General features: G+C 43.1%; 3 protein-coding genes across 4 annotated transcripts in view; all 3 read right to left on the bottom strand.

Annotated features, from left to right (window-relative positions):
* Positions 1–11,249, bottom strand: part of LOC308460367 (vomeronasal type-2 receptor 26-like) — a 37,935-nt gene extending 26,686 nt beyond the window's left edge. The window contains exon 1 of the mRNA XM_080976657.1: positions 11,183–11,249. The gene's annotated coding sequence lies outside the window, so the exon portion shown is untranslated. The remainder of the gene's footprint in view (positions 1–11,182) is intronic.
* On the bottom strand, positions 4,524–12,610 carry LOC308460366 (vomeronasal type-2 receptor 26-like). 2 transcript variants are annotated; one of them, XM_080976655.1, is made up of 6 exons: positions 12,333–12,608; positions 10,706–10,988; positions 8,417–9,283; positions 6,004–6,231; positions 5,578–5,704; positions 4,524–5,427 (listed from the first exon to the last, which is right to left on the bottom strand). In XM_080976655.1, the coding sequence occupies exons 1-6, from the start codon at positions 12,371–12,373 to the stop codon at positions 4,529–4,531; spliced, it is 2,445 nt and encodes an 814-aa protein (XP_080832781.1). In that variant the 5' UTR covers positions 12,374–12,608; the 3' UTR covers positions 4,524–4,528. The 2 variants fall into 2 exon arrangements, with proteins under 2 accessions (XP_080832781.1, XP_080832782.1); XM_080976656.1 differs by lacking the exon at positions 6,004–6,231 and having other exon boundaries at positions 12,333–12,610.
* Positions 12,611–16,683: 4,073 nt separating this feature from the next.
* Positions 16,684–23,887, bottom strand: LOC308460357 (vomeronasal type-2 receptor 26-like). The gene is made up of 6 exons (XM_080976633.1): positions 23,495–23,887; positions 21,629–21,911; positions 19,880–20,743; positions 18,463–18,690; positions 18,067–18,193; positions 16,684–17,916 (listed from the first exon to the last, which is right to left on the bottom strand). Exons 1-6 carry the CDS (start codon positions 23,728–23,730, stop codon positions 17,018–17,020), a joined length of 2,637 nt encoding a protein of 878 aa, XP_080832759.1. The 5' UTR covers positions 23,731–23,887; the 3' UTR covers positions 16,684–17,017.
* Between the last annotated feature and the right edge of the window lie 985 nt (positions 23,888–24,872).

Raw genomic sequence — 24,872 nt, 5'->3', positions numbered from 1 at the left:
ACCCGCTTCAAACAACATTTGTACTGGTTCAGAGTCCAGATCCCACCCGAGCTTGTGGACTAACATCGCAAAACGCAACCAGTAGTTTCTGACGGTCAGGCTCCCCTGCTTGCACCCCATCAGCTCCCTCCGTGTCACGCTTTGCTCAATCTCACTGAACATCGCGTCCATCGCGAGGTAGAATTTCTTAAGATCTTTCAAAGCATCATTCCCCGATGCCATCAAGGGCCTGATCCATTCGCTTGCCCCATCCTGCAGATGTCCAATAATGTAAGCCACCCTCTCCCTGTCGTCCGCAAAGTCGTTTTTCTGCAATTCCAAAGCGTACTGAATTTCCGTCCGGAAGGCATTGTAGTCTTGGGGCGTTCCACCAAACTTGTGTACCAGCCCCGGGACCTTCCTCCCTATCGGGGTGGCTCTAACCTGTGCATCCTGAGCCTGTCTCTCCTCCAGCCACGCAGACAGGGTAGTGACATGTGCCTCCAGGTCTCGGTTCCTCTCGACCAGACCTCGCACCATGGCTTCTTGCTCTTTCTCTCCGGCCGGCCCCGTTTGGCTCATCGTGCTGCCTCTCCTGTGCTGCGCACAAGCAACGTCAGGGACTGACAGATTGCTGTAATGGTTCTAGGGGTTGCTCGTGCGTAAGCCGGTGCAAACACCTGGCTGGATTGCCTGAGTGAACCTTTTCTGTCCGGACAGCCACTCACCCGTGGCTGTCTCAATTGCTGGCAGAATCCGTCAGTGGGCGTTTCTTAAACTTCTTCCAGCAAAGAAGCTCTTTGACGCCTAGTCTCCTCCTACTCTCTCTGCGCGAAAGCCTTCTGCGCAAGGAGGGCGTAGGCAGCGGAGGACCTCCACTCTCCCTGCTGGTCCCTGGCAAGGAGTCATGGGACCGCCTCACCGCTTCCCCCATCTGCCCCCCTTCTCCACTGGTGCTACGCTGATTCTCTTCCCCAGAAGATTGGCTGCCTCTCCCAATCCTGGGACGCTCTCTGGAATCCCTCTGGATTTTGCTCTCTCCCTCCGGCACTGATGGCAGTTCCCTGACAGCTACCTTTGAAAGTGACCTAGAAACTACAACTAATTCAGAATGCGGCAGTTAGACTGGTGACTGGGAGAGGCTGCCAAGACCACATAACACTCATCCTGAAAGACCTACATTGGCTCCCAGTAATTTTCTGGGCACAATTCAAAGTGTTGGTGCTGACCTTTAAAGCCCTAAATGGCCTCGGCCCAGTATACATGAAGGAGTGTCTCCATCCCCATTGTTCAGCCTAGACACTGAAGTCCAGCGCCAAGGGCCTTCTGGTGGTTCCCTCACTGCGAAAAGTGAGGTTACAGGGAAGCAGGCAGAGGGCCTTCTTGGTAGTGGCGCCCGCCCTGTAGAACGCCCTCCCATCAGATGTCAAAGATATAAACAACTATCAGACTTTTAGAAGACATCTGAAGGCAGCCCTGTTTAGAGAAGCTTTTAATATTTGATGAATCATTGTATTTTAATATTGTGCTGGAAGCTGCCCAGAATGGCTGGGGGAAAACAGCCAGATGAGTGGGGTATAAATAATAAATTATTATTATTATATTATTATAAGCACAAGCAGCTATTTCTGCTCCTAATAGAAAAACACCTCAGATATGGAAACATATAGACTGCCCAAAAAAATGTGAGTATGTGAAACAAAGAACTATTTGGAGGGGTGGTATATAGATGTAATAAAGAAAAAATGATTAGCAAATACAAAAGGAATGGTTAATTAACGTATTTGAGATATCAAGATGTAAGAGAGAATTAACTTTACAATTGCCCAGATGTATTCAGTATTCATAGTGGGTTATGGAATAAAATGGTCTTTTTATTTACCAAATTTCTTGTTCCACCATTTTCCCAAGAATGTGTGATAATATTGTATTTTCTAATTAAAAGGATTTTTGTTGCACTCATGTTCAAAACGGTTTTTCTTCAAAATATTCATTCAGAACCAACCAGTCCCATCTTCTGAACCAAAGCCCATTAGCAATACCACCCTTGTTATAAGTAAGACCAATGAGGCCGGAGGAACATCACCCAGCTATTGCATTATTGTTTTATTTGTTTTGATATGCTGTACACCACTTTGAGATTTTTATTAAAAATATAAAGTGGTATTGAAATTGAAAAGTATAGAAGGGACCAATTGGTAAAAGGTATACAAGTGGGAGCCAAACAGTACAAATTGAAAGCATTTGCTGATGATTTAGTATTGACTTTACAGGAGCCAGAACCTAGCACTAAAAGAGTATTAGAACTAATTCAAGAATTTGGTCAGGTAGCAGGTTTTAAGTTGAATAAGATGAAAACTAAGGTTTTAGAAAAGAACCTAACAGAGATTGAGAGAGAGAAGTTTCAGAAGGAGACAGGACTGACGCTGGCTAAGAAAGTGAAATATTTAGGGGTTAATATGACTGCTAAGAATGTGAATTTATTTAAGGATAATTATGAAAAATGTTGGACTGAAGTGAAAAAAGATTTAGAAATATGGTCAAATTTGAAGCTTTCACTGCTGGGCCGAATTGCTGTGATAAAAATGAATGTATTGCCAAGAATGCTATTTTTGTTTCAAACACTGCAAATTTTGGACAAAATGGACTGTTTCGAGAAGTGGCAGAGAGATATTTCCAGATTTGTCTGGCAGGGCAAGAAGCCTCGTATAAAATTTAAGATATTAACTGATGCTAAAGAAAGAGGTGGATTTGCCCTGCCAGACTTAACACTTTATTATAAATCAGCCGCTTTTTGTTGGCTGAGAGAATGGATGCTTCTTGAAAACACGGATGTTTTGGATTTGGAAGGTTTCAATAATGTATTTGGTTGGCATGCATATTTGTGGTATGATAAGGTTAAAGCACACAAAGTGTTCAAAAACCATATTGTAAGAAAAGCACTGTTTAATGTCTGGATAAGATATAAGGATTTGTTAGAAAATAAAACCCCGAGATGGTTGTCACCAATGGAAGCAAAGGCTCAGAAAAAACTCAATATGGAGGCCAAATGGCCGAAGTATTGGGAAATTTTGGAACAAGAGGGTGACAGATTAAAACTGCAGAGCTTTGAAAAACTAAAAAACAGAGTACGAGATTGGCTCCATTATTATCAAATAATGGAGGCGTACAATTTGGATAAAAAAATTGGCTTCCAGGTGGAAAAATCAAAGTTGGAAACAGAATTGTTAGACCCTAAAGTTAATTTGTCAAGAATGTATAACTTGCTGTTGAAATGGAATACTCAAGATGAAATGGTGAAATCTGCTATGATTAAATGGGCACAAGATGTTGGACATAATATTATGATGGCTGACTGGGAACAGTTATGGACCACTGGTATGAAGTTTACGGCATGCAGTGCCTTAAAAGAGAATTTAATGAAAATGATTTATAGGTGGTACATAACACCAGTCAAGCTTGCAAAAATCTATCATTTGCCCGATAATAAATGTTGGAAATGTAATGAAACGGAAGGTACATTCTTTCACCTTTGGTGGACATGCCCAAAGATTAAGGCATTCTGGGAGATGATCTATAATGAAATGAAAAAGGTGTTTAAATATACCTTTCTGAAGAAACCAGAGGCCTTTCTCCTGGGCATGGTCGGCCAATTGGTGCCAAAGAAAGATAGAACTTTTTTTATGTACGCTACAACAGCAGCAAGAATACTTATTGCAAAGTATTGGAAGACACAAGATCTACCCACCAGGGAAGAATGGCAGATGAAGCTGATGGGGTACATGGAACTGGCGGAAATGACTGGCAGAATTCGAGACCAGGGAGAAGAGTCGGTGGAAGAAGACTGGAAAAAATTTAAAGTATATTTACAGAAACATTGTAAAATTAATGAGTGTTAGAAGGATGCTGGAATGAAGTTACATGGTTTTAGTAGAAATGTAACAAAGAATTAAGTAAAAGCTGATTGATAATGGGTTAAAATGAAAAAAATCAAGGTTAGATCGTTAAGATAAATTATAGAATAAAAATTGAGAAAGATGGAAAGAACTTGCTGAAATAGTGAATTGAACTAGAATACAAAAAAAGGGAGGTGTGAGGAGGTCGATGAAACAAGTAAAGGAAAGGTAAAGATATGGAATATTGGATGCTTGTTTTAGTTTCTTCTTTGTTTTTCTTTTTTGCTGTATTGTTGTATTGCTTTTATATGTTTTATATGTTTTGTTACTGTTCTTTTTTATTTTTATTTTTTTTATTTTTCTGTAATTTTTAAACTTTTAATAAATATCATTTAAATAAAAAAAAAAGAAATTGAAAAGTAAAGAAATAATTAAAAAATCCAGAAATTGTGTAGCAAATATTGCCTGTAACTACTGAAATCAATGCTACTGATTAATCCTGACGGTAGCAGTTCCACTGAAACCTTACTTACTGGAGAATCACATAGGAATTGTAACAGATAAAATACAACATGGTTATACGATGTAGAAAAAGAGAGATTAATTTGCCCATATTCTGATAGAACAAAAAACAGAGATGTTAGGGTAATTTGTTATTTCTTCTTTATTAAGCACTCCTTGCTGTTCAGATCAGGCCTCAACACAATGATGTAGCATTTGGGAGCAAAGATGGAGCCCAGTATCCCAGCACTGGAGGCCAAGGTGGAGAAGATCTCCACAGCCACCATGTATTTCCCCTTGGTGCTCAGGTACACTGGAAGAAAGGAGATCCAAACACTACAAAACAACAACATGCTGAAGGTGATGAATTTGGCCTCATTGAAGCTGTCAGGCAGTTTCCTGGCAAAAAAGGCCACAACAAAGCTGAGAATGGCCAAAAAGCCCATGTAGCCCAGGACACAGTAAAACAGGGCAACTGACCCTTCGTTGCAGCCTAGAATAATTTCCCTCATCGCAGAGTGCATGTCAGAATCAGGGAATGGGGGAGATGTTCCTAACCACACAGTGCAAATGCCTGCTTGGATAAGGGAACAAGAAATCACAATGGAGCTTGCCAGTCTTTTCCCCACCCACTTCCTCATTCGGGATCCTGGTTTGGTGGCCACAAAGGCCAGAACCACCGTGATCGTTTTGGCCAGAACACAAGAAACGGTCACTGTGAAAACAAGGCCAAAAGCCATTTGTCGGAGCAGGCAGCTCACTCTTTCTGGAGGGCTGAGGAAGATCAATGGGCAGAGGAAGCAGAGCAGGAGGAAAGTGAGGAGAGTGTAGGTGAGGTCCCGATTGTTTGCTCTGACAATGGGTGTGTCCTGATGTTTAATGAAGATGGCAAGGACTAATATTGTGAAGAGAAAGAGAGAAAGAGCAAACAATGTTAAGCTCATCCCCAGAGGCTCTTTAAAAGACAGGAAGCTGATGGTCTTTGGAATGCATTGTGATTGGTCTCTGTGTGGATAGTGATCTTCGGGGCACCCAACACAGTCATCCATATCTGGAGAGAAAATAATATATTCAGATTTCAGATGTTCTGGATAGCAACTACAAATGCTACCACTGTGAAACTCTTAAGGTTCAAATAGAAATATCACAGATGTCTCCTTTATACATTTGCAAAGTACCATGTATATATTGTGTCCCCTACCTTTCTGGGATGAAATCTTGCCTTGAGGACATGGAGCACAATCATAGCAGCAGAATGGCTCCCCCTCCTTCTTCTCCTTCCTGGAACCAGGAGGGCAACTTGGGTTACATAACGAAAGGGGTGAAACCTGCCCATTTAAATAAACACATTAGCATTTTAGCACACAGAAATTAGTAGTATTTCAACCCACCCCAACTAGAAATAGGAAGACACTAAAATACTTATTCCAGACTCAGAGCCAAACTACTCATTTTTCTATTTATGCTTTAAAAAAAGTGTACTCAACCTGACCATCTGGGGAACAAATATCTCAAATGGAGCGTGATCTGCTGGAATGTAATGTTAAATATATTCTCTTTTCCTATCTCTATATGTTAAAGATATTCTCTTTTCCCGTCTCTCAAGGATGTAAGAATTATGCCTCACCTGGTGAAAGCTTTGGTGCCACACCAGTCTGTTGTCATCAATGGAAATCAGCTGGCCTGGGACAGCCTCCCCACCCAGTCTTCCAACCTTGACTCTCATGAAGGAGTTATTTGGAAAAGTCACTATGTTGGCAATATCAAAGCCAGCTTCTGCTTCCCTGCTCTCACTGAAAGATACCGTTTCTCCAGCAGAATTGTTAAAGGAGACACTCCTAAGGATGGGATGGAGCTGCATTGGAGGAAAAATAGGAACTATGAAGTAATGCATATGTCTCTCCTTACTGACACTCAGGATGCCTCCAACGTTCAGTTCTGGCAGGGACTCCTATGCAAACAGAATCCACTCATTGGAATTGGTTCGTAAGGCGAGCATTCACAGAGAGAGCCAATGATTTCCTTTCTCTCCTATAGGGAAAATCCTAATGCATTCCCGACCAAGAAGAAACGAGGAAAAAATCCATGGATTTCAGTTCCCACCCCCTGAATATCTCCCACCCCATGGAAGAGAATTGTAGGCCTCATATAACCATCATGCTTCTAATCAACCCGTGAAGGGGGTTAATTCCATGCAGCAAGTTGTCCTATCAGGCTTCGTCTATGTCACTTCCCTTCACTTTGGGAGCAAACGGGCAACAAAGCCTTTTGGTTTGGGGAAACTCAGCCTACATGTGAATTCTCTGAGCTGCTCTCACCTTCTCCTCTCATTGTAGGCTTGTATCCTCCCCTCAACTTGTGTGCAGAGAAACTGCTTGTAAAGGAGCAGGACAGAGCAAGATCGGATCCTGCTTCACTTACAGTTTCTCTACAAACATAGATACCTACTAACAAAGAAGCAGCACAGGGGGGCCACCAGGGGGCGCATTGGAAGATGGCCGACAATAACATCTCTCCGACCCACACGAGGTAATTAAGAGGCTGTTATGGGAGTATGCAGTCTCCCTCCCCCCCCCCAGGGAATTGGGGGTACTGCCTTGCCTGCTGTGTCCATAATTCACCCCTGGATTCGAAAGAAGGGGGTGAGGGCACTAGGCACAAAGCCCTCGGGTGGAGTCGGCTCTCCCGGACGCTGTCTCTGAATCATGCACTGGTTTGCATCAGCTCGAAATATTTAATTGGAATAGAAGCAAATGCACATACTTCAAGTGAAGATCGGGAGTAAAGACTGCTGATTAATGGGATCTCTATGATGTAGAGCGATGGGTTGGACAATAAATCAAGTGAAGACTCATCATTAAAAGATCGGTATGTCAGAGCGAAACAGAAAGGGGGGAGGAAAAACTTTTCTTTTTTGTGTGTCTTATGTGAGTACCCAATAACCCTCCCCCCCAGAGAGAAAGAATCGTCGCAAATTACTAATCACAAGCAGGAGATTAAGAACTGTCTGGAAATGAATTACTGATCAAAGAGAGGACTGGTGGGAACATCGGATGGAAAGAAAGCTTTATGACGCAGTTACAAATGGAGATTCATTAAGACAGGCCTGCCCACAGGAGGACGAGGGGGGGGGGAGGACCATGGTCATTGGAATGTGAATGTATGGTTATCGGAATGTGAATTTGACCTGGCAGGGCCCCCTTAGATACAGATTGGCAAGCCTGTGGAAATCAACGGACAGACTGTGGGAATGTTCTTTGTGGAGGTGTGGAAATGGCTCTTGGAGAGTGTAAAATCCACACAGGATATGTTTGTTTTCAACCCGCTTGTGAAGATTATCAGAGATCACAAAGAAAGGAATATATGATAACAACAAGAAGATGAGGAAAATAACAAAGAGACTATCTGGACAGAACTGGACAGAACTGTGTAATTAAAGCAGCAACAAGAGTGATGTTTGGATCCCTTTTGGAGCTCGAAGTATGGGTACCCCCAACAAAAATTTAAAAATTTGGCTGTATAATTTGGAACTAATGTGATTTATAATTAATGTGATTTGATTGGCCTGTTAATAAAAATTAATTAAAAAAGCAACAACAAAGAAGCAGCACAGTGCAGGATTCGCAGCAACTGCTTAACAGCTGGAGGAGCAGCTTATCTGCATACGTTAAGCGGAGGATCCTAGTTTGCAGTCAGTACTTGAAAATTTTCAGTGTAGTCTTCTACATTTCGATACGATACGATAATCTTTATTGTCATTGTCCCATACAGAACAATGAAACTTAAAATCTACATCACACATTCAGAAACCAACAAGCCTGCTATCCCAGCTATCCCAGCCTGGTTCATTAAATACAACAGATTCCCATAGAAACTACCTTACACTGTGTTTAAAACCAAAATCACAATCGAATAAAAACTGTTTCTCAGGAGGCTAGTCCTAGTCTTTATAACCCTGTACCTTCTTCCGGAAGGCAAAAGCTGAAAGAGATCACTTCACTGTCCATGTCAAATAACTTCTACGTTATAATAGGCATTACCTGCCAAGGCTGCAGTTTCTGAAGCTTCTGCATCCCTCCTTCCACCGCTGCCCTGTATTTGGTCCTGGACAAGAACATGGCATGTAAAGCATGTGCTGTGGCATAAACAGCATTATAGACGCTATAGCTGTGGCTTGTTATGCTCATCTCAAAGCCAGACGAAGGGAGATTTTCCAGCTTCTCCTCGCCAGTGCAGGTTCCACTGGCCTGCTCCTCTGTATTGGAGTTTGGAAACAAACAGAGAAATACCTGTGCCCAGAACTGCTTGACAAAGCCATTTCCATTTTCCTCAAAAGGATTTTGGACTTCAAGAAAGGCTTTGAATCCTTGTACCACATTTGAATAAACTGCAAAGGAGAGGGAACCATGGAAGACATGCATATCCCAACTCATTTGGTAAGTCAATGTTGTGAAATCCACCTGTGCTGTCAGAATCCACACCTTGCCCACAGATGTTTTGTTAATATTTTCCATTTCACCTAGCACTAGCATTATTCGCAAGCGAATCATGGGCGTTGTTCCTCCATAGAAAACAACAACCTTGGCTTCACTTTCCATAATAACATGATAGATTCCCATAATAACATGGGAATACATGACATAAAGCTCTCCCAAATATGTGGTTTTCAGGGTTGTCTCTGAGAAGGCCAAGCAAATGCCTTTCTGGGAGAGCAGAGGTTTCAGCGTCTGAATAAATCTCTCTCCACTATCATTATCTACAGCGAGCAGCCCAACCCACGTCCAACCAAAGTGCAGAAGTAACTCAATAATCCCAGTATACTGATGGGCTTCATTGGGCACCATCCTATAGAAGGAAGTGGATTGGCTTTGACCAGGATCTTCTGGAGCAAAGGAACCATAAGTGAGCTAAAAGGAATAAAGATGCATAATTCATAAATGTTGAAGAAGGACTGTATGTGTATTCAGGGCCTGCCTGCCATGGAGACAAGATGAGCCAGTTGCCTCAGGAAAGAGACTCCAGAAAGTTGGTGGGGGTGGTGGTGGTGGCCGATTTGTCCTCCATGGAGTGCTGCCCTGCTTTGCTCTCCTTTCTCCTCATCTTCTGTCTCCAGGTCATTCTCCTTGCTTTCCTGAGCTGCTGCTGTCCCTCTCCCTAATTTTCCTTCTCCATTTCATCCCCTTTGTTTCATCACAACATTTCACCTCTTCATTTTATGACGTCCTACCTTCCCTTCCTTTCCAAACCTCTATTGTACCACAGACGCACAGAATCACACACAAATGCCAGAACGTGTGCACAGCTGCCTCCAGAGAGGCAGGCTTCCAGATTTGCAAAAGAGCACCTTAAGTCTACAGCCAGTAAGCCACAGGAAAAGTTGGAAGAAATGTCAATTTGCAGAATGGAATGTGGAGGTGTGTTTTTTAAGGAGTTGAAGTAAGGAAGCGAAATGATATGAGCTGTCTCCCACAAACCCAGTACCTCAGTACCTTCTCAGTCAGGAGGGCGGAAAGCAGGACTGGGGGGGTGGGAGTGCTGTTTCCTGCGCCCCAACTGTGGATAAGTTGCAGCCTTATATAACTAGGATGTTTAGCTCTAGTTGATGCATGAGGGTGTAAAGGCCATAGAGTAGTAAGCTGCTGTTGCCAATCTTGTGTAGGTCATGCCTCCTTCACCTCCAGTGAAAAGAGGGCACCTTTCTGCCAACACATGAGCCAAAGTGTGAGGTTTGTTGGCCAATCCAGACAATTCTCTGCATTCCTCGGTAGAATCTCTGTATTGTGGAAGACAAAGCTACTGATCTCTGTTTATAACTGGCCCAGGAAACAGGACCATTTCCAAAGATAAAGAGAAAGTCACCTATTGAAAATCCTAGTATTGACCTTTGAAAGCTCTAATTTGTCTGAACCTCATATATTTAGAGGGCCACCTTCTCCCACACCACCCACACTTCTTGGTTTATTGGGTGAGGCCAGGTCACACCTAATACATTCTGCTGCCTGAGATAGAAACCAACTGGTCCTGCCATTGAATCCTCCTTCAATATACCAATAGGACTGCATCATCTACTGCACTTGGGACACCAGACTAGTTAGAGGACTCAGGGGAGGCACTGCTCAGACCTAGAGCAGAGAGAAAAGGGAAGTGTGCTTAAGAACGGGAAATAGGACTGCCCACCTAGAGCAGACATCTTTAATTGCAAAGCCCACAGGAAACACATTTTCTGAAGAGCAGGACCACCCTCCTTTTTTAGTCACAACTCTACAAAACGTTTTTGGATAGAAAAGATCATGGTGATTGAGTGTGAAGAGTCCAAGGCAGTATCTTACCTGGGGAATCTTGTAGATGCTCAATATGTCTGCCATGTAGAGGGAGGTATCAAAGTCCAGTGCCCCAATAACTGCCACCAGGTGTTTCTGGGTGCCGCACTTGTAGTTGGGTATAAATGTGGAGGGAAGGTTCAGAGCTGCCCGGTACGTCATCCTTTCATTGAAGTAACTGTCATAGATGTGGAATCCTAAGGTGATATTTGGTAAGATCTTGGGGTTCTCATTGATCTCCTTGACAGCAAATATCAAGGCCAGAATATGCTGGTAGTTCTTTGGCACAACACTGCAATGAGAATTTCATGCTATATTTTTGAAATATATGCTATGCAATTTAAAAGGGGGGGGGGGAGGCTTGACAATTCTTCAGCATTTTAGTTGAAATTGTGTCCTAGTATATATGCAAAGGCGTTTCCCTTGAAGGAATACATTGTATTCCACTTTTATACTTGTAGCTCACTTTTATTAATACAGTGGTACCTCAGGTTACAGACACTTAACTGCCATTTCTTGGCTGATCAGAACCTTCAGCCAGTTAGTCTGTTGTTGCCCAGGCCAATTGGAATGAATGGACCTGATCCAGCCCTGTCTATAAATGAAATTCCCTCTCTTCCCCTGTCACCAGTCCTCTGTCATCGAACAAGCCTGCACCATAGTGACAGCAGAAGGCTATAGACATTGACAGTCACACAGAGACATCAACAGAAGCCATAAAATATTTTGAAACCACGAAGATGATTAATAATAATAATAATAATAATAATATACCCCCCTTCATCTGAAGATCTAACATGATAAAAATAAAGTGTACAGGTTGCCGTTTGGGCTTGGACATATACAAATTGTTTATTTACAGGTATTGATCTGATCCCAGAACAAAAGGTGTATTGAAATGCAGAGAAGCAGGTAGCCAGGCTTAATAGAGTTATTCTCATCATATTCAAACCTGTGACACATTTTAAACTGGGAGGGTCATATAAGACTAGCCTGACTTGGATGAGAACATCTGAATGAGAATTTCATCTCAAAGGAGAGGTGAGCTTTTAAGGCCCTTCACCCCAAACCTTCAGAGATGAAGTTCAATATTAAGAACAGAGAAGGGCTTTCCATCTTAAAGGAGGTAAGTTTAAGTTGTGGCTCTTCTTGTGAAAGTCTTCTTGGAAGAAATTTGGTGGGATGTGGGGAGGAGAGAACGCATGAATGAAAGAAAGACTCTCTCATCTCACTGACGACACATTCAGATCTCCATTTCCCTCCTTCCAAGCCAATTCTTCAGCTCTGAGATAGTGCCCCCCCCGACACCTATCCTTGGAAGGAAATGCCTCTAAAATCAGTGGAACTTGTTTCTGAGTAAGCCTGGTCAGAGCAGGGGGATGTTTTTGTGACATCTGATTACGTGTCATATGAAGTCTTTACAAGGTATTAAGAAGTTGACTGGTCGTTAGCCTTTCCTTGAAGTCTTCTTTGTCAGAAGCAGTAAGGAGGTGAGAAGCAAGTCCGCCAATAATATGATCACCAGGTTGGTAGTATTCATGTGGAATTCTGGACAGATCATGGATGGTGCAACGTGTATGTTTGCAAACTATATGTGGCAGATGAAAGAGAATGGGCACAACAAACAGCAACATACTGAGGCAAATATTCTTTCTCATCCGACACCCTCATTTCCATCTGGAAAATGAACCTTAGCTTCAGAACCACGCTCAGTACAATACTCTGCCTTGACAGGAACAGCACTTCCCTACCAATTCACAAATTAAAATACTATTTTACATCTCAACAAAGAGAAAAGCAGAAATCCTTTCTCTCCCTCTTCCCTCTCCCTTGCTTAGAATGGCAGGAAGGCGTTTTATGCCCATGTTTAGACTCTGGCTGGTATTGTCTGGAAATCTATTGAGATATTATTCAACAGAGACTTAGTCATGGCGAGATTGATAATTACAGGTTTGATGATAACTTGGTCTCTCTACATCAAGAACAACAAAATGACCAGAAAAAACACCAGCACATGCTTGTGTTATTTCATCAAAAGTGGTTTCTGTCTGTTTATGGGACAACAAAAGAGCATGCAAAATTAACTACAAGGAGGAAGAAAAGAACAGTGGTCCAGTCTGCTATCAGTGCTGAAAAGCTTCATCTGAAGAGTGGAAATGGTCACTCTGACCTCCAAAATTCCCCCCTGAACATCTGTTCATTAATTTACTGACAATTCTACTAAGACTGAAAAATTGTGAAAGAGATTGAGTTATGGCAGATGATTTGTGTAGGTTGCAAGGAAAATTAAGTATAAAAAGGGAGAATTCCCTGGATGCCAAGATCCATGTTTGGGGCAAGTACTCTTTGGTGAGAGAACCCCAACAGATATTTTCAATCACAAAATATTCAGCAAAGTAAAGCGTGGAAATATAGGTTGTTAGGTCTTAAAAATATACCCCCATGAGTTCCAAAACTTCCCTCACCCCTTAGCATTGAAAAGGACCACACACCTGGTCAGTGAAAACTGGCATACTTACAAACTCTTCAAAGGTGAGGTTCATGTGTTTCTCCATACATCAGTCAGAAAACACAGGCAGTAGCACTTGGCTTAGTTACGCTGGTGAAAGCTCCAAATTATTGGTATAGGAGTCCAAGAGAGGCTTCTTAGAGCCATGAGTTCTGAGCTTGTAGCAACCAGATAAGACCTTAAATATTATGCTTCTTGGGTAGACTGATAGAGAGCAATAGGCCATGTATGTCTGGATAAACCTGCTGGCGGGGTCTATGATTCTAAAGGTTGGTAATTAGGGTGAGGTAAGCTAGCTTTTGCTGTTTTGGGGCCCTGCTCAAATTCCAAGAGTGTCTTGGTATCTTTCTTAAATGTAATTCTAAGGTAACATGTTTCTGTTTGGTCCTGCAGTCTCTCAATAACGTATTTACTTCTATTTGCTGCTTTCACTTCTTATTGTAGGATGTCATCTGAATGTGGTATGTAGTTTCTTGGTTAGGGCTATACCATGACAGATTTTTGGGTGACTTTGCAGGGCTGCTGTCAGGGTTGGTTTTTCCAAAGGTCCCTTCTTACCTTCCCAGACAACATAACCTTCAACTTACCTAACCCTGACAGGTATAAGTCATCTCTTTTACTTGTTTGTCCATGTGGGACCATAAGCTGGGCCCCCATGGCCAGACAAGAACTAGGAAACCCCACTCTTTCCTGATACACTAGCATCTCTCTCACCTCCTTTACATGTCCTGCAGCATTGGGAAATTAACCCTGAGAAGGTGTTCAGAAACCACACATTCTTTGCAAGTTCTGTGTGAGTGTCTAGAGGCGGTTTGAGGATGGATTGCAGCTAACAGATTGAGGTTGAATCCTGACAAGACAGAAGTACTGTCTCTGGGGGACAGGAGGTGGGTGGGTGTGGAAGACTCCCTGGTCCAGAATGAGGTAACTGTGCCCCTGAAGGACCGGGTGCACAGCCTGGGAGTCATTTTGGACTCACAGCTGTCCATGAAGGCACAGGTCAATTCTGTGTCCTGGGCAGCTGTCTACCAGCTCCATCTCGTACGCAGGGTGAGACCCTACCTGCCCATGGACTGTCTTGCCAGAGTGGTGCATGCTCTGGTTATCTCCTCTTTGGACTATTGCAATGCGCTCTGTGTGGGGCTACCTTTGAAAGTGACCCGGAAACTACAACTAATCCAGAATGTGGCAGCTAGACTGGTGACTGGGAGTGGCCGCCGAGACCACATGACACTCATCCTGAAAGACCTACATTGGCTCCCAGTACGTTTCTGGGCACAATTCAAAGTGTTGGTGCTGATATTTAAAGCCTTAAATGGCCTAGGCCCAGTATACCTGGAGGAGCATCTCCACCCCTATCGTTCAGCTTGGATGCTGAGGTCCAGCACTAAGGGCCTTCTGGCTATTCCCGGACTGAGAGAAGTGAAGTTACAGGGAACCAGGCAGAGGGCCTTCTTGGTAGTGGCACCCACCCTGTAGAACGCCCTCCCATCAGATGTCAAAGAAATAATCAACTATCAGAGTTTTAGAAGACATCTGAAGGCAGCCCTGTTTAGAGAAGCTTTTAATATTTGATGGATCATTGTATTTTAATATTGTGCTGTAAGCTGCCTAGAGTGGCTGGGGAAACCCAGCCAGATGAGTGGGGTATAAATAATAAATTATCATAAAATTATTATTATAAGCACAAGCAGCTATTTGTGCTCCTAATAGAAAAACACCTCAAATATGGAAACATATAGACTGCCCAAAAAATGTGAGTATGTGAAACAAAGAACTATTTGGAGGGGTGGTATATAGATGTAATAAAGAAAAAATGATTAGCAAATACAAAAAGAATGGTTAATTAACGTATTTGAGATATCAAGATGTAAGAGAGAATTAACTTTACAATTGCCCAGATGTATTCAGCATTCATAGTGGGTCATGGAATGAAATGGTCTTTTTATTTACCAATCTTCTTGTTCCACTATGTTTTAAATAATGTCTGATAAAGCGGGTTCTCCTTCATGAAGAGCACATGTTGTGGTGGGAGCAACCATGACATCCCCTGTTGCTGGGCGGATTAGTTTGGATGGTCACGAATTTAATTGGGCATACCCAATATTGCTGGGGAAAATTGATGGTTGCAATTTTATTTGGTTGATGGGGGTGCTATATAGGTCCCTGTGCACAGCATTGAGCTTTCTCTTTTCGCTGAGCACATCAAATTACCCACCCACCCTCCCTTTAATTAGGGTTTGCGCTGACCTTGCTATGCCTGTCATGGGGTCGTCTGCTTTGGAGCAGGGGCCTGGTAGGAATTTTACCATTTGGCTGATTGGCTGGGGCCATTTGGGTTTGCCTACTGCGTAGCAAATCGTCACAACGTGTAAGGTTGTGGTTAGGCATTGGTTAATTTTTTGGTTGGTGGAGGGGATGTGGTTGGCTGTGCCTGCCCCTCCAATGCTGCTGCTGCAAGGGTATTCCGCTAAAGGAATCCAGGGGCTCACCATGCTTTTGTCCGTATCCCTGACAAAGGGCTAGGGCCACAAAAGAGCCCCAGGGAGCATTTGGGGAGAGGTGTGAGCCTGGCACCCAGCTTTATTCTCTCCCCAAAATTGTTTACCCTTACTGACTTCCGCACGGATGTGGTTGTCAGTTCTGTTCCTACCTCCAAGTGGGAACAGATAGTTGCTAACCAATGCCTAAGCAACCACTCACATACTGTAATTCAATAATTCAAATCCCATTAGCAATACCACCATTGTTATAAGTAAGAACAATGAGGTCGGAGGAACATCACCTGGGTGTGAGGCGTGAAGGCAGCTCTCTGCAAGGCCCTTTCCACCTGGTCTAGGGGGCGAGGCCCCGACTCACCAGCCCTACTGAAGAGGCTCCTCATGAGGCTGGAGGAACATCGCCTGGCTATTGTTTTATTTGTTTTAATATGCTGTACACCATTTCGGGACGCAGGTGGCGCTGTGGGTAAAGACTCAGCGCCTAGGACTTGCCGATCGCATGGTCGGCGGTTCGAATCCCTGTGATGGGGTGAGCTCCCGCGGTTCGGTCCCAGCTCCTGCCCACCTAGCAGTTCGAAAGCACCCCTAAGTGCAAGTAGATAAATAGGTACCACTTTATAGCGGGAAGGTAAACGGCGTTTCCGTGTGCTGCGCTGGTGCTGGCTCGCCAGAGCAGCTTTGTCACGCTGGCCACGTGACCCGGAAGTGTCTGCGGACAGCGCTGGCTCCGGCCTCTAGAGTGAGATGAGCGCACAACCCTAGAGTCGGACACGACTGGCCCGTACGGGCAGGGGTACCTTTACCTTTACCTTTACACCGCTTTGAGATTTGTATTAAAAATATAAAGTGGTATAGAAATTGAAAAGTAAATAAATAAATAAATAAAAAACAATACCAGAAGTTGTGTAGGAAATATCACCTGTAACTACTGAAATCAATGATACTGATTAATCATGACAGTAGCAGTTCCACTGAAACCTTACTTACTGGAGAATCACATAGAAAAGAATAAGGAGAAGCTTTTTAAGCCTCCCAATATATTGTTTTCTCTTATTCAGTGTATAATTAACCACCATCTGGTGTTCTAGTCAGGCCTTCATACTTAGCAGTATCCATGACAGTTTCTTAGTTTCCCAAACGTTGAAAACGGTTGTGGACCCCTATTTCAGAAAGACCACAGAGGATTTTAAAAGTAATTGCACATAGGAATTGTAACAGATAAAATACAGCATGGTTATACGATGTAGAAAAAGAGAGATTAATTTGGCCATATTCTGATAGAACAAAAAACAGAGATGTTAGGCTAATTTGTTATTTCTTCTTTATTAACTTCTCCTTGCAGTTCAGATCAGGCCTCAACACAATGATGTAGCATTTGGGGGCAAAGATGGAGCCCAGTATCCCAGCACTGGAGGCCAAGATGGAGAAGATCTCCACAGCCACCATGTATTTCCCCTTGGTGCTCAGGTACACTGGAACAAACGAGATCCAAACACTACAAAAGAGCAACATGCTGAAGGTGATGAATTTGGCCTCATTAAAGCTGTCAGGCAGTTTCCTGGCGAAAAAGGCCACAACAAAGCTGAGAATGGCCAAAAAGCCCATGTAGCCCAGGACACAGTAAAACAGGGCAACTGACCCTTCGTTGCAGCCTAGAATGATTTCCCTCATCGCAGACTGCATGTCAGAATCAGGGAATGGGGGAGAGGTTCCTAACCATATAGTACAAATGACCACTTGGATAAGGGAACAAGAAATCACAATGGAGCTTGCCAGTCTTTTCCCCACCCACTTCCTCATTCGGGATCCTGGTTTGGTGGCCACAAAGGCCACAACCACCGTGATCGTTTTGGCCAGAACACAAGAAACGGTCACTGTGAAAACAAGGCCAAAAGCCATTTGTCGGAGCAGGCAGCTCACTCTTTCTGGAGGGCTGAGGAAGATCAATGGGCAGAGAAAGCAGAGCAGGAGGAAAGTGAGGAGGGTGTAGGTGAGGTCCCGATTGTTTGCTCTGACAATGGGTGTGTCCTGATGTTTAATGAAGATGGCAAGGGCTAGTATTGTGAGGAGAAACAGAGAAAGAGCCAACAATGTTAAGCTCATCCCCAGAGGCTCTTTAAAAGACAGGAAGCTGATGGTCTTTGGAATGCATTGTGATTGGTCTCTGTGTGGATAGTGATCTTCAGGGCACCCAACACAGTCATCCATGTCTGGAAAGAAAATAATATATTCAGATTTCAAATGTTCTGGATAGCAACTGCAAATGCTACCACTGTGAAACTCTTAAGGTTCAAATAGAAATATCACAGATGTCTCCTTTATACATTTGAAAAGTACCATGTATATATTGTGTCCCCTACCTTTCTGTGATGAAATCTTGCCTTGAGGACATGGAGCACAATCATAGCAGCAGAATGGCTCCCCCTCCTTCTTTTCCTTGCTGGAACCAGGATGGCAATTTGGGTTACATAATGAAAGGGGTGAAACCTGCCCATTTAAATAAACACATAAACATTTTAGCACACAGAAATTAGTAGTATTTCAACCCACCCCCAACTAGAAATAGGAAGACACTAAAATACTTATTCCAGACTCAGAGCCAAACTACTCATTTTTCTATTCATGCTTTTAAAAAAAGTGTGCTCAACCTGACCATCTGGGGAACAAATATCTCAAATGGAGCGCGATCTGTTGGAATGTAATGTTAAAGATATTCTCTTTTCCTATATCTCATGGATGTAGGAATTATGCCTCACCTGGTGAAAGCTTTGGTGCCACACCATTCTGTTGTCATCAATGGAAATCAGCTGGCCTGGGACGGCCTCCCCACCCACTCTTCCAACCTTGACTCTCCTGAAGGAGTTATTTGGAAAAGTGACTATGTTGGTAATATCAAAGCCAGCTTCTACTTCCCTGCTCTCACTGAAAGATACCGTTTCTCCAGCAGAGTTGTTAAAAGAGACACTCCTAAGGAAGGGATGGATCTGCATTGGAAGAAAAATAGGAACTATGAAGTAATGCATATGTCTCTGACACTCAGGATGCCTTCAGCGTTCGGTACTGGCAGGGACTGCTATGCAAACAGAATCCACTCATTGGAATTGGTTCGTAAGGCGAGCATTCACAGAGAGAGCCAATGATTTCCTTTCTCTCCTATAGGGAAAATCCTAATGCATTCCTGACCAAGAAGAAATGAGGAAAAAATCCATGGCTTTCAGTTCCCACTGCCTGGATATGTCACACCCCACGGAAGAGATAGAAAAGAGGGTAAACAGCCTCAAATAACCATCATGAAGACATCTAATCAATGCATGAAGGGGGCTAATGCCATGGAGTAAGCTGTCCATGAGTCTGACCAAACTGCGGGAGGCAGTGGAAGACAGGAGTGCCTGGCGTGCTCTGGTCCATGGGGTCACGAAGAGTCGGACACGACTGAACGACTAAACAACAACAAAGCTGTCCTACCAGGCTTCGTCCATGTCACTTCCCTTCACTTTGGGAGGAGATGGGCAACAAAGCCTTTTGGTTTTGAGGAAACTCAGCCTACATGTGAATTCTCTGAACTGCTCTCACCTTCTCTCATTGTAGGCTTGGATCCTCCCCTCAACTTGTGTGCAGATAAACTGCTTGCAATGGAGCAGGACAGAGCAAGATCAGATTCTCCTTCACTTACAGTTTCTCTATAAACATAGGTACCTATTAACAAAGAAGCAGCACAGTGCAGGATTCACAGCTACTGCTTAACAACTGGAGGAGCAGCTTATCTGCGTAAGTTAAGCGGAGGATCATAGCCTACAGTTAGTACTTGAAAATTTTCAGTTTAGTCTTCTACGTTTAGATACAATAAGATAATCTTTATTGTCATTGTCCCATACAGAACAACGAAATTGAAAATCTACATCAGACATTCAGAAACCAACAAGCCTGCTATCCCAGCTATCCCAGCCTGGTTAACCCCCTAAAAACTCTGATACCCCATAATTAAATACAATATACTCCCATAGAGACTACCTTACACTGTGTTTAAAACCAAAATCACAATTGAATAGAAACTGTTTCTCAGGCAGCTAGTCCTAGTCTTTATAACCCTGTACCTTCTTCCAGAAGGCAAAAGCTGAAAGAGATCATTTCACTGCCCATGTCAAATAACTTGTACGTTATAATAGGCATTACCTGCCAAGGCTGAAGTTTCTGAAGCTTCTGCATCCCTCCTTCCACTGCTGCCCTGTATTTGGCCCCGGGCAAGAACATGGCATGTAGAGCATGTGCTGTGGCATAAACAGCATTATAGATGCTATAGCTGTGGCTTGTTATGCTCATCTCAAAGCCAGACGAAGGGAGATCTTCCAGCTTCTCCTCTCCAGTGCAGGTTTCACTGGCCTGCTCCTCTGTGTTGGGGTTTGGAAATAAACAGAGAAATACCTGTGCCCAGAACTGCTTGACAAAGCCATTTCCATTTGCCTCAAAAGGATTTTGTACCCGAAGAAAGGCTTTGAATCCTTGTACCACATTTGAATAAACTGCAAAGGAGAGGGAACCGTGGAAGACATGCATGTCCCAACTCATTTGGTAGGTCAATGTTGTGAAATCCACCTGTGCTGTCAGAATCCACACCTTGCCCACAGATGTTTTGTTAATATTTTCCATTTCACCTAGCACTAGCATTGTTCGCAAGCGAATCATGGGCGTTGTTCCTCCATAGAAAACAACAACCTTGGCTTCACTTTCCATAATAACATGACAGATTTGGATGAAGTCAGACTGCACATCATAAAACTCTCCCAAATATGTGGTTTTCAGGGTTGTCTCTGAGAAGGCCAAGCAAATGCCTTTCTGGGAGAGCAGAGGTTTCAGGGTCTGAATAAATCTCTCTCCACTGTCATCATCCACAGCGAGCAACCCAACCCACGTCCAACCAAAATGCAGAAGTAACTCAACAATCCCAGTGTACTGATGGGCTTCATTGGGCACCATCCTATAGAAGGAAGTAGATTGGCTTTGACCAGGATCTTCTGGAGCAAAGGAACCATAAGTGAGCTAAAGGGAATAAAGAGGCATAATTCATAAATGCAGAATGTGTATTCAACGCCTGCCTGCCATGGAGACATGATGAGCCAGCTGCCTCAGGAAGGAGACTCCAGAAAGTTGGGAGGGTGGCTGATTTGGCCACCATGGAGTGCTGCCCTGCTTAGCTCTCCTTTCTCCTCATCTTCTGTCTCCAGTTCATCCTCCTTGCTTTCCTGCACTGCTGCTGTCCCCCGCCCTAGTTAATGCATGAGGGTGTAAAGGCCATAGAGTAGTAAGCTGCTGTTGCCAATCTTGTGTAGGTCATGCCTCCTTCACCTCCGGTGAAAAGAGGGCACCTTTCTGCCAACACATGAGCCAAAGTGCAAAGTCAATCCAGACCATTCTCTGCATGCCTCAGTAGAAGCTCTGTACAGAACCATTTCCAAACATAAAGAGAAAGTCACCTATTGAAAATCCTAGTATTGACCTTTGAAAGCTCTAATTTGTCTGAACCTCATATATCTAGAGGGCCACACTTCTTGGTTTATTGGGTGAGGCCAGGTCACACCTAATATATTTTGCTGCCTGAGATAGAAACCAACTGGTCCTGCCATTGAATCCTCCTTCAATATACCAATAGGACCACATCATCTACTGCACTTGGGACACCAGACTAGTTAGAGGAGTCAGGGGAGGCACTGCTCAGACCTAGAGCAGAGAGAAAAGGGAAGTGTGCTTAAGAACGGGAAATAGGACTGCCCACCTAGAGCAGACATCTTTAATTGCAAAGCCCACAGGAAACACATTTTGTGAAGAGCAGGACCACCCTCCTTTTTTAGTCACAATTCTACAAAACATTTTTGGATAGAAAAGATCATGGTGATTGAGTGTGAAGAGCCCAAGGCAGTATCTTACCTGGGGAATCTTGTAGATGCTCAATATGTCTGCCATTTGGAGGGAGGTATCAAAGTCCAGTCCCCCAATTACTGCCACCAGGTGTTTCTGGGTGCTGCACTTGTAGTTGGGTATAAATGTGGAGGGAAGGTTCAGAGCAGCCCGATAGGTCATCCTTTCATTGAAGTAACTGTCATAGATGTGGAATCCTAAGGTGATATTTGGTAAGATCTTGGGGTTCTCATTGATCTCCTTGACAGCAAATATCAAGGCCAGAATATGCTGGTAGTTCTTTGGCACAACACTGCAATGAGAATTTCATGCTATATATTTGAAATATATGCTATGCAATTTAAAAAAGGGGGGTAGGCTTGACAATTCTTCAGCATTTTAGTTGAAATTTTGTCCTATTATATTTGCAAAGGAGTTTCCCCTGAAGGAATACATTGTATCCCACTTTTATACTTGTAGCTCACTTTTATTAAAACAGTGGTACCTCAGGTTAGAGACACTTCAGGTTACAAACGCTTCAGTTTACAGACTCCGCTAATCGAGAAATAGTACCTCGGGTTAAGTACTTTGCTTCAGGATGAGAACAGAAATCATGCGCCAACATTTCCATGCATTTTGATGGAAACTTTACATCCGTATTTGCATTTTTGTATACATGACTTGGCTAGAAGATTCCACTGCAAAATCTGGAGAAGTATAAATTTCAAATGATGGCTCTCTTTTGGTTTAGATAACTTTTTAGAGCAAGCAAATTTTGGTAGGTTCATGTTCAAATGTGAACTGATTTGTAAGAACTGGGCAGCTTCCTACCTTGAAATAGACACCAGCTCACCTGTTCTGATCTTCAACACAAATTTGGTTAACACACTGGGGATAAGTAGCTTAATGTTTAAACCTCAGCTGTCCACTTTCATAGCTTTCTTTGGTTTTTCCCTCACACCTCCCTCCTTACTTCTCCCAACTGACAGTTAACTGCCATTTCTTGGCGGATCAGAACCTTCAGCCAATTAGTCTATTGTTGCCCAGGCCAATTGGAATGAATGGACCTGATCCAGCCTATGTCTATATATTAAATTCCCCCCCTTCCCCTGTCACAAGTCCTTTGTCATCAAACAAGCCTGCACCATAGCGACAGTACAAGGCTACAGACATTGACAGTCACACAGAGAAATCAACAGAAGCCATAAAATATTTTGAAACCATGAAGCTGATTAATTATACTACTACTACTACTACTACTACTACTACTAAACCCCCCTTCATCCGAAGATCTAACATGATAAAAATAGCCCTTTGGGCTTAGACAAATCGGTTATTTACAGGTACTGATCTGATCCCACAAAAAAGCTGTATCGAAATGCAGAGAACTAGGCTTAATGGAGTTATTCTCATCATATTCAAACCTGTGACACATTTTAAACTGGGAGGGTCATATAAGACTAGCCTGACTTGGATGAGAACATCGGAATGAGAATTTCACCTCAAAGGAGAGGTGAGCTTTTAAGACAATTCACCCCAAACTTTCAGAGGTGAAGTTCAATATTCAGAACAGAGAAGGGCTTTCCATCTTAAACTAGGTAAGTTTAAGTTGTGGCTCCTCTTGTGAAACCCTTCTTGGAAGAAATTTGGTGGGATGTGGGGAAGAGAGAACACATGAATGAAAGAAAGACTCTCTCATCTCACTGACTACACATTCAGATCTCCATTTCCCTCCTTCCAAGCCAACTCTTCAGCTCTGAGATGGTCCCCCCTCCCCGACACCTCTGCCTGGAAGGAAATCCCTCTAAAATCAGTGGAACAGGCTTCTCTGTGAGCCTGGTTAGAGCTGGGGAATATTTCTGTATCACCTGATTACTTGATACATGAAGTATTTACAAGGTATTAAGAAGTTGATGGGTGGTTAGCCTTTCTGTGAAGTCTACTTTGTCAAAATTGGTAAAGAGGTGAGAAGCAAGTCCGCCAACAATAAGATCACCAGGTTGGTAGTATTCATGTGGAATTCTGGACAGATCATGGATGGTGCAACATGTATGTTTGCACACCATATGAGGCAGATGAAAGAGAATGGGCACAACAAACAGCAACATACTGAGGCAAATATTTTTTCTCATCTGACACCCTCATTTCCATGTGGAAAATGAACCTCAGCTTCAGAACCATGCTCAGTACAATATTCTACCTTGACAGGAACAGCACTTCCCTACCAATTCACAGATTAAAATCCTATTTTACACCTCAACAAAGAGAAAAGCAGAAATCCTCCCTCTTCCTCTTACCTCTCCTTTGCTTAGAATGGCAGGAAGGGGTTTTATGCCCAGACTCTGGCTGGTATTGTCTGGAAATCTATTGAGACATTATTCAAGAGAGACTTAGTCATGATGAGATTGATAATTACAGCTGTGATGATAACTAGGTCTCTCTACATCAAAAACAACAAAAAGACCAGAAAAAACACCAGCACATGCTTGTGTTATTTCATCAAAATGGTTTCTGTCTGTTTATGGGACAAGAAAAGAGCATGCAAAAATAACTACAAGGAGGAAGAAAAGAACAGAACAGTGGTCCAGTCTGCTATCAGTGCTGAAAAGCTTCATCTGAAGAGTGGAAATGATCAGTCTGACCTCCAAATTTCCCCCCTGAACATCTGTTCATTAATTTACTGACAATCATACTAAGACTGAAAAATTGTGAAAAGATTGAGTTATGACAGATGATTTGTGTAGGTGGCAAATTCAATTAAGTATAAACAGGGAGAATCCCTGGATGCCAAGATCCAGGTTTGGGGCAAGTGCTCTTTGGTGAGAGAACCCCAGCACAGATTTCAAATCACAAAATTCAATGAAGTGTGGAAATATAGGTTGTTAGATCTTAAAAATATACCCTCATGAGTTCCAAAACTTCCCTCTCCCCTTACCATTGAAATGGACCACACATCTGGCTTGCTTACAAACTCTTCAAAGGTGAGGTTCATGTGTTTCTCCATACACCAGTCAGAAAACACAGGCAGTAACACTTGGCTTAGTTACAGTGGTGAAAGCTCCAAATTATTGGTATAGGAGTCCAAGAGAGCCATGGTTTCTGAGCTTGTAGCAACCAGTTAAGACCTTAAATGTTGCGCTTCTTGGGTAGACTGATAGAGAGCAATAGGCCATGTATTTCTGGATAAAGCCTGCTGGCGGGGTCTATGATTCTAAAGGTTGGTAATTAGGGTGAGGTAAGCTAGCTTTTGCTATTTTGGAGCTCCGCTCAAATT

Source organism: Podarcis pityusensis (genome assembly GCF_964106645.2).
Source record: "Podarcis pityusensis genome assembly, chromosome: 13".
Classification (NCBI taxonomy): Eukaryota; Metazoa; Chordata; class Lepidosauria; order Squamata; family Lacertidae; genus Podarcis; species Podarcis pityusensis.
This window is presented reverse-complemented; position numbering and strand designations above follow the sequence as displayed.

What these genes read in the sequence shown, in the direction of transcription:
- LOC308460366 (XM_080976655.1), bottom strand. Translation starts at nt 12,373, where the DNA reads ATGGAAATGAGGGTGTCGGATGAGAAAGAATATTTGCCTCA. An exon ending in GCATCTACAAGATTCCCCAG is followed by an intron (nt 9,284 to 10,705) that starts GTAAGATACTGC and finishes TATTCCTTTTAG; the next exon opens with CTCACTTATGGTTCCTTTGC. An exon ending in AGAAACTGCAGCCTTGGCAG is followed by an intron (nt 6,232 to 8,416) that starts GTAATGCCTATT and finishes CCTCCAATGCAG; the next exon opens with CTCCATCCCATCCTTAGGAG.
- LOC308460357 (XM_080976633.1), bottom strand. Translation starts at nt 23,730, where the DNA reads ATGAGAAAAAATATTTGCCTCAGTATGTTGCTGTTTGTTGTGCCCATT. An exon ending in GGCACCAAAGCTTTCACCAG is followed by an intron (nt 18,194 to 18,462) that starts GTGAGGCATAAT and finishes TTAAATGGGCAG; the next exon opens with GTTTCACCCCTTTCATTATG. An exon ending in CAAGATTTCATCACAGAAAG is followed by an intron (nt 17,917 to 18,066) that starts GTAGGGGACACA and finishes TTTTCTTTCCAG; the next exon opens with ACATGGATGACTGTGTTGGG.